Source organism: Pinus tabuliformis, chromosome 9 (genome assembly GCF_031772625.1).
Source record: "Pinus tabuliformis cultivar Carrire ecotype Pingquan chromosome 9, CPIR1, whole genome shotgun sequence".
Lineage (NCBI taxonomy): Eukaryota > Viridiplantae > Streptophyta > Pinopsida > Pinales > Pinaceae > Pinus > Pinus tabuliformis.
Genome location: NC_142307.1, coordinates 92,753,195 through 92,768,765, shown reverse-complemented (window position 1 = coordinate 92,768,765; position 15,571 = coordinate 92,753,195). Strand labels below are relative to the sequence as shown.

Here is a 15,571-nt window from a genome sequence, read left to right as displayed (position 1 = left end):
GCGCTGCTAGGGTTTGCAGACGGCGCAGCAGACGGGGCTGACAGAGGCTTATCGAGGTCGAGAGGGCGAGGGAGCCCGTAGAGAACGCAGAGGGGAATAGAATCCCGAAATACCCTCATCTCAGGCAACGAGATTTCAGCAGTAAAGTCAGAGGAAACAATTCGAGGCGAGCGCTGAGGGGGAAATGGAAAACCCAAAGGGGAGGGGAGAGATCCCCTCCTTCAAAAATGTGGTAGCAGGAGAGACCAGTGCAAGTGGAATGCAGCATAATCAGAAGGAAAGCTCTGCCCCAGTGATGGGTAATCTATGGCAGAAAAGAATGGGAGGAAAATGCTTACCTAGGGCACAAAAACAACCGAGATACGTCATCCCTTGCAACAAACTTGAGGAATACAACTGCTATATGAAGGACCATGCCCTGATATGTAAATTCATAGGGTACTGGCCATCAGAGAAAGAGCTGTACAGATGGATCGACCAAAGGTGGAGACCAATAGGCCATATAGATCTGAAACTGGGAGCAAAAGGGTTTTTCACAGCTATCTTCACGAATCTGGAAGACAAGAAGAGGATCTTCGAAGAAGGCCCATATTTCATGAACAATGCAGGCCTGTTCATGAAATACTGGGAAGAACGATACAGCCCAGAGAAAGAAAAAATGCTCGACGCCCCAATCTGGGTCAGATTATTTGGGCTGCCAGATGAATTCTGGGACCCTGAAATCCTAGAAGGAATCGAGAACTCAATCGGGAGTTTTGTCAAAATTGCGGAAAATACGAAACGAGGTAAATATACTTCATACGCAAGGATCTGTGTCTACATGAATTTGGCAGAACCCCTCCCAGAAAATATTGAGTTAGAATATCATGATGAAGTCTGGCAACAGCCAATAGACTATGAACATATACCGTTTAGATGTCGTAGGTGTCATGAATATGGCCATCTATACCGGCAGTGCCCGCTGAATAAGGAGGAGGAATCAAAGAGAAACCAAGAGGAATACCAAAAAAATTCAGAAAAAGTGGAGGAGACGGACAGGGGTTTTCAACAGGTCACAAGGAGACGGAAGCAGAGCAAGGAGGGTCCAAAATTCCACTCACAAGAAAAACCCAGCCAAACAACAAGTCAGAACAAGTTCCAAGTGCTGCAGAACGAGAACGAGGACTATGAAGTGAATCTGGAGGACGACGAGGACCCCGGAAACTCACCAATGGAAATTGTAAGTGAGGAAAAAGGAAAAGGTGCAAACCTAAGAAAAATCATTGAGACCCAGACCGACGGAAAGACAGAAAATACAGAAGTACAATCGCAGATGGATGTGGAAAACCAACTAGAAATTGAGGTGGAAGAGGAGAGAATCATGAAACAGCTAATCCAGGAATGGAAACATCTAGATAACAGATTTATTCCTGAAAAACAGAAACAGCTGTATAAGGAAGCATTTCAGAAGTACAAGGAAAAAAAAGGGGAGAACATGAATCAGCAGGTCATGATATGAAATTAGCAGGGGAATGGACAAGCGGGAATGGACGGCTCTGGCAAAAATAGTAGGAAAAGAGGTCGAAAAACAATGAGTGAAACCATCCAGACTGTGGGAGAGACGTTGATAAACTTAGGTAAAGTGATACCTCTGTCAGAGGTATTCTTCCCTTCCTACCAAAAGTTTTAAATGATTGTTATTAGTTGGAATATTAGGGGCCTGAATAGTAAAGGTAAACAGACATATCTGAAAGAAAAATTGAAAAAGGAGAAGCCTAGCATTATGATTTTACAGGAGACAAAAATTACTGTTCAGCAACTTGAAGGAATATTGGACAAAAATAAACTGCAATACGAAGTTATGGGGCAAGACGCTATCGGCTCTGCGGGAGGCATTGCAATTTTGTGGAATCCTAATGACATCATTTTAGAAAGTTGGACCAGCATGAGTAGAGTCCTTACTGGCCTGGGTAGGATAGTAGGTACGAAGGAACAGGTGGTCATCTCAGGGGTGTATGGACCCCCTTCCCCAGGGGAAAAGGAAAACTTTATAAATAGTCTGAAAACCATCAGAAGATTATATCCAGAAGTTGCTTGGATCATAGGAGGTGATTTCAATCTAATCAGATCCTTAGAAGAGAAAAAAGGTGGGATAAGGAGGGTGGACCACTTTATGGATAAGTTTAATGAAATGATAGAGGATTTAAGATTAGTAGATATCCAGACTATCAACGGGATACACACTTGGAACAACAGGAGGGGGGGCAAAAATCAAATTGCCTCAAGACTTGATCGCTTCCTAGTTTCAGAAGCTATCATGAATAAGGATGTTTTTGTTGAAGCAAAAATCATACCATCCCTGGGTTCTGATCATTGGCCGATTAGACTCGAGGTGGATATTAAAAGGAACCGTGGAAAAAGACCTTTCCGATTTGAAGCCTTCTGGTTAAGGGACCCAGAATTCATGAAGAAAGTTGAAGAATGGTGGATGCAAAGTACAGTGCAAGGCAAAGGAAAAATGCATACATTCCATTTGAAGCTGAAAGAGCTGAAAGGCAGAATTAAAAAATGGAATAAGGAAGAATTTGGCAACATTATGGAAGAAAAACAAAAGTTGGAGGAAGAAATGGAATCTCTTCAACAAAAAATGATAGTGGAAGGCAGAACTGAGGAAAGCATTAGAGAAGAAGGGGTAGTCCTTGGAAAGCTAGAAGAAAGACGAAAGCAGGAGGAAGTTCTCTGGTGGCAAAAATCAAGAATAAAGTGGTTAAGGGAGGGGGAGAGGAATACTAAATTCTTCCATCAGGCTATGATCAAACACAGACAGAGCAACAGGATTCTATCCATCAAAGATAGGAATGGGAATCGAGTGGTGGAACAAGCTGAGATAGAACAAGTCCTAATAGACCACCATAAAGGAATCCTAACTGAACCTCAAATGGATAGATCGAGAGCAATTCAGGAGATCTGCTCAGCTATTCCTCGTTTAGTCACAGAGGACCAAAATATGGCATTAATGAGAGCAGTGACCTTAGAGGAGGTAGAGGAAACGGTGAAAGCAATGAAGAAAGGCACTGCTCCAGGCCCGGATGGCTTCACAGTTGATTTCTACCAGGCGGGATGGCACTTCCTGGGAAAAGAGATCCTTGATTTGATAGAAGAGTCCAGGATGAACCAAAAGGTATGGCCTGCCATTAACTCTACTTTTTATGCTTTAATTCCAAAGGGGGATAATTTAGAAGATGCTAATGGTTTTAGACCCATAGCCTTGTGTAATGTTATTTACAAAATTATAACATCCCTGATCGCCAAGAGATTAAAACCCCTTCTGGGCAAGTTAATATCTGCTGAACAAACAGGTTTTGTTGAAGGTAGACAGATCCTGGATGGGCTGGTGGTAACTCAAGAAGTTATTCACTCTTTAAAAACAAAAAAGCAAAAGGGTATGATGATCAAGTTGGACTTGTCGAAGGCTTATGACCGGCTTAATTGGAATTATTTGGAAGAAGTGTTGGGAAGTTTTGGTTTTAACAGGAGATGGATTAGATGGATACATAGCCTGATTTCCTCTCCAAATTTTTCTATTTTGGTTAATGGTACTCCCTCAAAAACATTTAATGCTTCTAGAGGGATTAGACAAGGAGATCCATTATCTTCGTTTCTGTTCATCCTAGCAGCCGAAGGTCTGGGTCGATTTATTAAAAAAGAAAGAGAAGCAAACAGAATCAAAGGTCTACAGCTCTGGGGAAATAATCTGCCTCTAACTCATCAACAATTCGTTGATGATATAATTCTATTCGGGGAACCAACGGTTAAAGAAGTAAGACAGCTCAAAAAAATTCTGGACTTATTTTCTGAGGCTTCGGGTCTGGAAATTAACAGAGATAAATCCTGTATATTCATATTTAATACAGTGGAGCAGGTCAAAAATCATCTTATAAGATTATTGGGCTTCAAGAGGGGAGAACTGCCTATGAAATACCTGGGTAATTTATTGGACTTTACTTCCAAAAAGATGAGAAACTGGCAAGGAGTTCTGGATAAGCTGAGAAACAGAGTAGCAAATTGGGCCTTCAGAGTCTTAAATATAGCAGGAAGGATAGTTCTGGCAAAAGCGGTCCTTCAAGCTATCCCCATCTATCCCTTGTCGATAATGGCTGCCCCTTTAGGAGTATGTGCTAAGATCCGAGAGATCATCAGAACTTTTATATGGGGAGGGACCAACCAGAAGAAAAAGTGGGCCTTAGTTTCTTGGAACCAGGTAACTAAGAGAAAAGAGGGAGGAGGTTTAGGGTTGAGGGACCCTGAAACTCTTAACAGAGTATTGGGAGCTAAGCTCTGGTTGCGCTGGCTTAGGGGAGGCAATGATCTTTGGAAAGTCATATGGAAAACCAAATACAATATGCCTGGTTCCACAGTTGAGATTTTACAGCAGAGAGATACTCCTAAAGGGTCAGCAATATGGGACCTTGCGCGTCAAAACAGAGATCTGGTGGAAAAACATACCTTCTGGGAGATCCGAGGGGGAGAAGAAGCCAACTTCTGGGAAGATAGGTGGCAACAGAAAGAAAGAATGAATCGAATTCAGAGGCTTCATCAAATTCGGAATAGAATAGCAGGAGATAGAATATGTGTTAGAGACTACTGGAAAGCTAATGACCCAGATGGAAGCTGGAGAGTTTGGACTGACCCGACTGAGTGGGATAGAGAGCTCAGTCAAGACCATCAAGAAGCTTACAGGAAAGAGGTTGAATCTAGGAAAATTAGAGCCCGCACAGGTAAGGATATCCTTAGGTGGGGGAATTCTATGAAGGGCTCTTTTACCACCAAAGAAGCTTATTTCTTAACTGATACCCAAACCAGAGGTGAAGAGGATCTAGACTGGAAAATGATATGGGAAAGTAACTGGTGGCCTAAAGTCTCCATATTTATTTGGCTGGCAACTAAGAAAAAGATTTTAACCTGGGATCAACTTCAAAAAAAAGGCTTCAATGGTCCTTCGAGGTGCTGTCTATGTAACACTGATACGGAGACCAGAAATCATCTTCTGCTTAAGTGTCTGTTCGCAAAGAAGCTGTGGATGAACACCAAACGAACATTTGGTAAATCCGAGATAGTTCCTAGCGAATTCACTGAAACGATCTTTCAATGGAATAAGGAGGTTTTCCAGTGTAGAGTGGTCAAAAGAGCGTGGAGTCTCATCTTAGGGTTTGTAATGTGGATGATATGGAAGGAGAGGAATCGCAGGGTATTTCAAAATACAGAAAAAGAACCTGAAGTAATCTGGGAAAGAGCAGTCAAGTTAATGCGAGAATCAATCCTGGTTGAAAAGTGGGATGGAGAGGATTGGAAGGCCAAACCGGTTGAGGAGGGCATTCTGAACAAGTTAAACCTAAAGTATGAGATGGTCCACTTCAAGAAGAATTCTCAATTGGACATGCAGACTCAAAGCCTTGATAAATTTAGCTTCCCCAGTGGAAATTTTATCAAATTAAACTTCGATGGGGCCTCGAAGGGGAACCCGGGAGAAGCTGGTTTTGGGGGCATTTTTCGGGATAACAACAAGCAGGTAAGATGGATTTTCGCAGACTGGGGTGGAGAAATGACTAATAACGAGGCAGAATTCTGGGCTCTCCACCAGGGATTGCGAATTGCTGTAAGAAACGGTTACACCAATTTAGAAATTGTTGGAGACTCTCAGATTGCGGTCGAGACTCTGAAAAAGCTTAGCAATGGTTGGGATTGGGAGAAGGTCACAAATAGTTGGCGCACAACAGGAATTATCCAGGAAATTGCAGATCTTCTGAAAAGAATTAATTACAAAATTATAAACCACGTTAGAAGGAAAGGAAACCAGGCGGCCGATTTCATGGCAAACTGGGGCTGTAAAGGTCGGGGCAGCACGGTGGATAATCAATGGAGAGCAGTCTGCGGGCACAGGGAGTGGAAGGACCTGGCAGAAATAATTAAATCAGACTATGATCAAGCTACAAGTGGGAACACAAGGATCAATGAGCTGGAGCAATGAGAGGACGTGGAGGTCCCGAGTAATGATCCCAAATCAGATGGGACAGAGAAAAGATATGATCATAAGACACAGGCTAGTACAGTGGCGGCGGGCGTGGAGAACGGCCCAGGAAGACATCCGAGGTGAAATAATAAATGAGCGAGACATTAGAGGAGGTCGGAGCGGTCTGTCAGATCCTTTGACAGCGGGAATTAATCAGGGAATGATGGCCAGGGGAATCGTCATCCCGGAAAGCTACCGGCGGCAAACGAAAACTGAACCAAGGAGGTACGATAAGGATAGGAAATCGATATATACCCAAATGGGGATGGGAGATCACTTATTCAGCTGTTTCCCAATTTGGAGAAGTGCAGATATTGCTGCTGAGAAACAGCATCGAAAGGTAAAAGCTTCCGAGAACCCGAGATCTCTCTGCGCCAATCCCGTGGGCAGTATGGAAACAAGACAGAAAGCTAGGGAGACAGAGGAACAGTATAAGGCAGCTGATGAGAATAAGAGCAGGAAAGGAAAAGGAATTATGAATGATGACCAGCCAATCAAGGTCTGGGACATCGAGGATGAGTCGGAGGAAGAGCTTCCTCAGGGCGAGGGGAATGTGCGGTCTTTCTCTCAGGACAGGGCAGCAGACGACAAGCACCAACAGACGGAAGAGAATGACCCTGCTCTGCAGGAGGTTAAGTTTCGACGGTATGGTATGAGAAGACGAGAGAGAGGCCCCGGCAGAGGCGTGGACTTGAACAGGAAAAGGGGCCGGGGTCAGAATAGGAGGACACAGGAAGAAGGAGAGAACTCAAGGCAAGATAGGATTCCAGCTAAAAAGGCAAGGAGGACGGTGAATCACAGGGTCCGGCGGGCAGAAAGGGCCTACCAGCGTAACTCCAACCCAGCAGTGAGAAGAATTATGCAGTATCTAGAGGAGGAGTCTCTTCAAGATCAATCTGAAGAGGACATGGAGGAGTGGGAGTTCCTGCTTCATGATCCAGGGCATACAAGGGGGAGAATGTCACTGTTTAAACAATCTTTGCACATATATTGGGTTATGAAGGGGCTGCTGGCAAAGGCTCTAGAGCAAGTGGCTAAGGAGATGGTTGAGCTGGCCCAGGGAAACTCGAACATGCGTAGGGAATTAAGCTTTATCCGCATTGCGATGGAGAGGCAAGAGGAGAAGCTGGACGCAATTCATCAGCTGCTAAAGGGAGACCAGCAAGATGCAGAGAAAGGAGCAGGTCAGCAACCGACAACGGACACTGTTTGACATGAGATATGTTTAGAAGATCTAATAGTCTTTTTGGTTATAGGTTTTTGCATGACGTAAATAGAGATATGTATTTTCTGCAGACTAGTAGTATTAGGAAATCTCAAGACTGTCTGGTTTATTTGGCTAAGATTATCAGACTTTGGGCCTTTTATTTTTGGGCGGCTTTAAAGAACTATAGATGGATTAGTCACCCGGTTTCCCCATGTGGGCGGGTCTGCAAGATTTTTGATATGATGTAATGTTTTATTTTCTATCCAGTAATAGAAAGAGTACCACCTCAGCTTACAAAAAAAATAAAATATTTAATAAACTGTTATTAATTAATATTAATCTAACTAATTAATATAATTAACTATTTATAAACTAATTAATATTAATCTAAATAATAATTAAATTTCAATTTAATTAAATTAATTTAAAATATAATATTAAATATTATATACTATTTTAATATTATACCTACCACTCTCTATAACTTATTCCACTCACGTATGAGTGAAACTTCTAAATGACACGTAAAAACAAAAGATATAAACTAATAACGTACTTTGGTTAGTACATCCTTTGACTTTTATGATTTTTGATGATCGGCAATCGGCATCGGGGATGGGAGGCTATCGGGGGTTAATAAAGATGTGTCCCGATTGAAACCTCCGATCCGATCAAAAGCCCCCATGCGATTGGAACAATTATATATATATATATATATATATATATATATATATATATATATATATATATATATATATATATATATATTATGTATTGAATTTTAATTTTATTAAATTAATTATATTTATATATATTAATTAATTTAATTAATTTAAAATTCAATATTAAACATCAATTTTATCTTGGTTTTATTTTCATGAAATTTAGTTTCTAAACTACAGCCACTTTGAAAATAAATAAAAAATAAACTACAGCCACTTTGATGTTCTGGGTTTTGGAGATTAGTAATTAAGAATTGGAATAAATTACTAAAATCCCGATGCTTCATGATTTGGCTGTATAAGTAAAAATGAAAAATGTTAGTAAGAACTAACTAGGGGTTAATATTAAAAATAAATGCACTATTGAACTAATTTGTTTACAAACATGGAATATTGTACATTTTAACCTAGGCTAGATAAATGATTAGACTTCAAAAGTGTCGTTTACGAACCAGTTGACCGAATGAGGGGAAACAAGCGTTAATGGGAAGCTTATAAAAAATCAATTTTAACAAAGCAATCAAGACAAAATTCCAAAGAAAATGAAAAATTAACAAAAGCATAGGATAATCAACTAAATAAAAATCTTGAAAGGTGTTTAGCCAAAAATTTTATAGAAAGGGTCCCCATTATTTGAAGTGAACAAATCAAAATGGGGGGGTTGTGTTTTTACCACAACACACTTGAAGCTAAGATTGAAAGGCTCACAGATGAGAAAAAAAATCAGTAGAACCTACTACAAATTTTGGATGAGAATGAATGTTCCTTCAAAGAATAAATCATTAGATTGAAAGCTCAACTAGAAGACGTAAGGATAGTTGAAGAGGGAATGAGGAAGAAATATATAGAAAAGTACGATGAATGTGAGAGGTTAAAGTATGAAGTGATTTCATTGAGAAGTTATCTAGAGAAGAAAATCACTTAGTTGAATTTGGAAAAGAGTAGCTAAAAGTATACCTCTGTCAAATCAAGTCCCATCCTGCACAAAGAAGATCCCAGTTTAGTAGAAGCTACAAGCAAATAAGATAATAGCAGTAACGAGAGAAGCAAGAGAGGAAGCAAACCACAAAATTAACAATCAAATAACATGCCAGGAAATGTTTTTCTTCAATACGATCATTCACACCCTTGGGAGATGTCATATGCTTCAGCTGTTAAAAACTTGGACACATTGTAAGAGTTTGTAGAACTAAAAATGTTAGACATTCTCATCAAAATATGCAGCTACATAGGAAGGATCCTAAAGAAAACAATCAAGGAATATTTCTCTCATCAAGAAGATCATCAACAATTAGGTATAACAATTCTTTTTATGGTTACTGTTACTCATGCAATGATTTTGGCCATAAGGCTATTAATTGTAGGAATTATGAAAATACAAGAAAGAAAATCAATAGGAGATATGAGACCTTTCCCCCGTTCTTTGGTCACATAAGGTGTTATGTGTGTGGAAATTTTGGCCATATTTCCAAAGATTGCAAGCTACCCAAATTTCTTAGGAAATCTAATCAAAATATAAGGAGGATTCAAAGCCCACCAGATAAGAAGAAAAAATGTAATGGGCATGTTAGAGATCAACCACTCAAAATTTGGAAGAAGAAAGAGCAACAAGAGGTTGCAAGGAGAAATTGAGGCTTGAATGGTCTTAGGGGGAGCATATGGAAACATCTTGAGCCTGACGTAGAATCATTACTAATGCATCCATGAAAGAAGGAGTGTATGTGGACAGATCTACGTGTTAGGAAGGAGCTGCATGAGCTTAGGTGGAGTTGCACAAGGTTAAATGAAGGTTTTCTTTTTATTTATGGTTTATCTCTGTTCATGTTGATAATTGTTCGATTAGCTATATGTGATTATAGATATAGAAATGGAGAAATTATTTGTTGAAACCCTAATGATGCTTTTGTAGACATAGAAGTCAAGAATATAACCCCATTTTCATGTTCAAAGATTTGATTTGGTGCGAGATGGTGTTTCTACTTCATGCTTTGACTGATGTAGTTATTTCCATATATGATGACAAATTGTGTGTTAGGTTATCCTAGGTATATGTTATTGATTGATATATGTAGTTAGGGTATGTGACTAGATTGTGGAAGAATGTTGAATTGTCAAAGTTTATGTCATTTTGGTTTTTCGATGACTATCCCTTTGATATTGGTCAAATGCTACAAAATTTTTCATGATTATTACTACTAATGTTGTATTTGTTGATATTATGGTGATTAGGTTTATGATAGAAGATTTGTGAATGAGGATTTGTAGATCATGTTCTTGAAACATGAAGAGATGACTCATGCACAAGGGGAGCATTACATAAGCTCATAGTGAACTTACATATTGTTGGTATTATGATCTTCTTAGAGAAGCTTTCCAGCTTCTTCATTGTTTTAATGTAGGGGTTATCAAAGCTCGATGATGATGAGTATGTCGAAGTTCAGTGGTCCAAAGAAAGGGATCATGCACTTTTGTTTTTACACAACTAGGGTTTGCATGGCTTATATGTTGTCTCATAGTATTGTATGATCTCATATGCAGTTGCCCTATATTGTTGAGTGAGGATTTGTTATTTCTTCCTCATGTATATTCTGGTTCACATATTGCTGCTAGGTTATTTTAGTGTGCTTGCATGGAAAAGTTTGTGTGTTGTTATTGATCACATTGTATTGGCTAAAAATTAATGTATTTGATTGAATTTGAGAGCTCACATTATGCCATATATAGCTTCCATTTATGTATGTTAAAGATATAGTGATTTTTGTATGTTGTTAGCTAGGGTGAGATTTTCATGCTTGTGATGTTACTATTGAAAACAAAATGATGGTGGTGCATGGTGTTTACTTTGTATGAATGTAGTTATTTGTATTTTTTCAATGATAAAGACTTGTGAATAGTATGCATAGGGATTAAGAGTTGATCATGATGGATATATGCTATGTTGATGTTGTACATATCATATTTCATTATTTGTTTCTTATTTGATGAATTTCTTGGCCACTCGTCAATGCTATTGATTACTGAGATCCAGTTAAGGTTTCAATGTAGATGTTGCTATTGGAGACAATTTTGTGACAAAATCACTTCTTATGAATGAGTTATGAAAATTTGTTGGAGAAGAATGTTGTTGTATTTCTTCATTTGCAAATTATCAGAGTATATGTGATATGATGCTTGTTGATTTGCTTTCCAGAGATAAATTTCTTGTAGAAGTATTTCTCTATGTTGTTGAGATTCACTAATTATATAGTGTTGTATTGATGAGGAGGATAGTTGAAGCAATATGTATATGCTACTACCACTATGCCATTCTATTAATGTTGTTGCTACTAGATCATATTATTTTTCATAGGTCTATGTGGAGTATGGTGGTTGTTTGCAAAAGTGTTGACTCAGTATATTGTTTGTAGAAGTGATGATCCAATATATTGTTAGAGGATTGATCACTAATGTTGATTGGATTAATATGTTGTTGATATGAGTTTTGTATCAATATTGTTTGTTGGTATATTTTAGTGGCTTGTGAGGGTTTTCATATTGTAGAGAGGATTCAATGATATCATGTTTGTATGTTGTTATAAATCTCCAAGTATGGTAATGTATTTGTTGCTAAAGCCATGTAAACTATTGGCGCTGAGACCTTAGACAATGTTAGATCTAAGACTTTTGTGATCCATAATGTAGAGAACAGTGTTTCTGATTAATAGAATCTTGAATAATTATTTTAGGACATAGCATTATATAAATTAATAATTACTTACATAACAACTAATTATTATTATTTAAATTAATTATTTTTAATAATATTATTAGTCAACCATAACTAATAATATCATATATATAAATTATTCTTATATTATATTATTATTTGAATTGATAAATGAATTATTTTTAATATACTTTTTGACTAATTTATTACATAGCAACTTATTTTCAACCAAATACTATTATATATATTAATTTTTAATAATATTATTAACTAATTTATTATAACGGCTAGTTTTCCACCTTATTCACATTGAATAAGTCTACCCTAACTTTTAATATTAGATTAATAAATTATGCATAGATATTATTATTATTTTTGGTTATATTAATTATTTTAATATTATTATTAAATAATTTATTATATCATAATAATGACTAGTTTTCTACCTAATTCACATTGAATAGGTTAACCCTAACTAATAATGTTATATAAATAAGTTATTCTTAGATTATTTTATTATTTAAATTGATTAATAATTTACAATTTCGATATTAAATAATTAATTATTACATAACAACTATTTTCTAACTAAATACTAGTTAATGTAATAAGCATCTCTTCATCACATATTCCTAAATAATTTTATTTCACCAACGACTAATTTTGAACAACTTACCTTGAACAATGATGCATGCCTGCTATTTTTTCTCTTAGACCGAATGGTTTCTCACTTTGTCCTAAGGATGAACCACATTAGTTGGTTTAAAATGTCTCCCCAATCCTTACAATGTGATTAACCCGAAAGAGTGTTCTCTACCTTGGACAATGGTCGAGGTGTTGAGAGTATCCCATTTGTAACCATATGCTTTCCACTATCATTATATTGTTTTTACTGTGAAGAGCACACATAATTTCTTATTGATGCCCTATATTGCTACAAAACCTTGTCAAGGTAACTGTTGATCAGAGCATGTGAGAGTAGACAAGTTATTGGGATGGATTCCTTACTGAGTTTCAGAAAGAGATAGCCAAGTATGCTATTGAAATGTTGGTTGATAATCAATGGTCCATGTAGGCAAGTGTAGGTATGGTTAGTTCGAACCACATGATATTACCCTTTTCCATTGATGTCAAAGGGGGAGAGAGAAAGATTAGATGGCTTAGTGTTTGTAGGGGGTTGCCATCAATGCTAGAGGGGGAGATTGCTGGAATTATGAATGGTTGGCATGCTGACATTGATTTCAACTTGGGGTGGTGGCCCTTGTGATCCTGAAAATTTATTGATTCTATAGGTGTTCTGAGGTTATTTGGTTGGTGTTTTAGAGGTTGTATAGGTCTTGGAGGAGCCTCAAAAAGTGTTGATGAAGTTAGAATCAATGTTGGGAAACAATTTTTTTTTCCTTAGTTTACTATAGTGGCGTGGCCTTCTCATGGCCACAAAGTGACACTAACCCATTGTTGTAGATTATGCCCTCTGTCCCTATGCAAATTACTGTAGGGTGGAAATTTAGTGTCGGTAGTACTTTCCTGTAGCTTTATAAACAGAACTATGTTCCTTAAACCATTACAATTTCCCATGGTAATTCCTGGAAAATTAGATTGACCTGGTCATTAAAATTAACATGTACACATTGATTTAGTCATTGTGGAGTTGATCATGGTTATGGAATGAGTTTAAGGATTGATTTGGTCTCCATGGTCATTGTTTAATCAATTTGATCTGGTCTAATAAGGTGTGAATACACTAATTTTTTTTATAATGGTGATGTGTTGAGGAGTTGGACGTAATTGAGTTAACTTAAAGAGATTGTTGATCTAGTCAATGGGTTGTTCCTATCCCAAATTGCTTAAATATGTAAAGTATGGATCATTTCAAGGTTAGAGACTCGAGAAATATGTTATGTGTTGAATGTTAAGGACTAATGAATGAACATCACATGAAGAGAGATGAAGAGATAGTGATATGGATGACTTGAATTTGAAATGCATACCCTTTTTGTGCACTCTTTAGAATGTAATTGAAAAAAGCAAGAAAAAAAAACAAAAGATCATTGGCACTAAAGAGGATCTGCAACGGGACAACCACTACTAAAAATAGGAGGCTGGGTGATAACCACTGGGTTCCCCTGATGGACCACTACAGCCGGTGGCACCCTCTTTCAATCAGCAAGGTTCCCTTTCACCCTAACCAAATGATGGACACCCCATCCCTATCTATATGGGCTAGGAGACTGTGCTTGGTAGCCCGTGATGGCCCACTCGCTGATATATGGGTGGTAACCTTAATAGCTCCAGCAAGGCTGCCTTGCTCCCTAACATCATCCGTGAATCTGTTGGTATCCTACGCCTAACCTGTGATGGTATCCTAGCGAGGATGGTTCATCTTGGTTCCAACAAGGCATGGTGTTCCTGGGTTTGTCACTATCTCAAGAATGAAATTGGTTATACTCGTATGCGGCTCACTCAATGCAGGTAATACTGAGCCGTCAGCCATTGGGTGCAAAGAATAGTACGTCACACCTTTAAAAAGGGCCTCAACACCCCTATGCCTTGCCCTGGAATCACTAAGGCACTGAGTCATGGTGGGCTATCATTAATGATGGTCTCTCCACCAGCTGCATTGTTAAGTGACAATGGGTTGGGTGCCAGGGTTAGCCAAACAGGGCTATGCCTTAGTTGGTGTTCCTTCTAAGCTTAGGTCTGGAGGTATCATGTCACCCAACATTGGTTTGTCTGGCGAGACAGTCCGGAAGGGATAGTCATTGGTTGTAACCTTCAGGATTGGGTTGATAGCGAGGCCCATGGACCCACATGTATTCTCCTAATTAGCATGTGGTATCACTATAACTTGGCAAGCCTCCTCCAGTCCTAACCATGATGGACACCCTCAACAATGGGGCTAAGAGTCATGTCTGTCCCCTCCAGGCCCACACAGTCATAACACCGTGTGGTAATACTTGTGGACTTGGATCATTATATTGTCAATTTGATGGTCGATCTGAGGCTATATTGCAAATATTTGTACACCTATGTGTTGCAGAGTATCCTTCAGTGATGGCTGAGTGAGATTGTATCGAAGTATAATGTTGCAATTTTTGTTAGAGATCTATATGAGGTCTCATGGTCCAGCTATGTATTAATGATCATATGCCCTATAATGTGTTATATTTTTCATATGTTACGTAATATTGGGTTATTGAGTTGTTGTATTAAAGTTGTTGAGAAGAGTGTGTCTATTGGTAGAATTATATGTATTCTAATTCCAACATTTAATTATAGAATCCAAAATCGTAATACTTAGATATGCAAGCACATGAAATGTAGGATTAGAGCCTATTCTAGGTTATGCTAACAACTAAAATTAGAAATAACTAATTAGTAAGGATTATAACTTACCACTCGACTGTCGGACTCTAAGTTCATGTGGATTTATTTATGTAGCTTATTAGATATTGAGACTTCACTGGTTATAATCGTATAATGTTGCATACAAAAACTCATTAAACATGTTGTAAAAAAACAAAATGCAGAAAAGTAAATGCTGACAACTACAAGCAAAATCATGCCAAGTAAGTAAAGCAATAAAAGAGATAACTACTGAAAATGAAAACAAACTCTAAGGAATCATGCATTGGGACATAAGAAGAACTCAGTATTATGAAGTTTTAAACATATTCTATGATTATTCATGAGTAATTAACTCGAGTTTCTTGTCCTTCAATGGATTCTAATGGTCTTAAAAACTTCTATAAATTAAAGTAATCAGGAAACCCAAAATGAATGGAAAATATAATGTCACTAAAAATTGAAATCAATCAAAACAACTTGCAACAAATGTAGATTTCTAAATCCTAAAATCAATATCTCTCCACAATCAAGTACATAGA

The 15,571-nt window shown here is 37.9% G+C and overlaps 1 protein-coding gene across 1 annotated transcript; it reads left to right on the top strand.

Annotated features, from left to right (window-relative positions):
* The first annotated feature begins 2,575 nt into the window (after positions 1 to 2,575).
* LOC149147255 (uncharacterized) lies at positions 2,576 to 6,007 on the top strand. The gene has a single exon (XM_089441762.1). It carries the CDS (start codon positions 2,576 to 2,578, stop codon positions 6,005 to 6,007), a length of 3,432 nt encoding a protein of 1,143 aa, XP_089297888.1.
* The last annotated feature ends 9,564 nt before the right edge of the window (positions 6,008 to 15,571 follow it).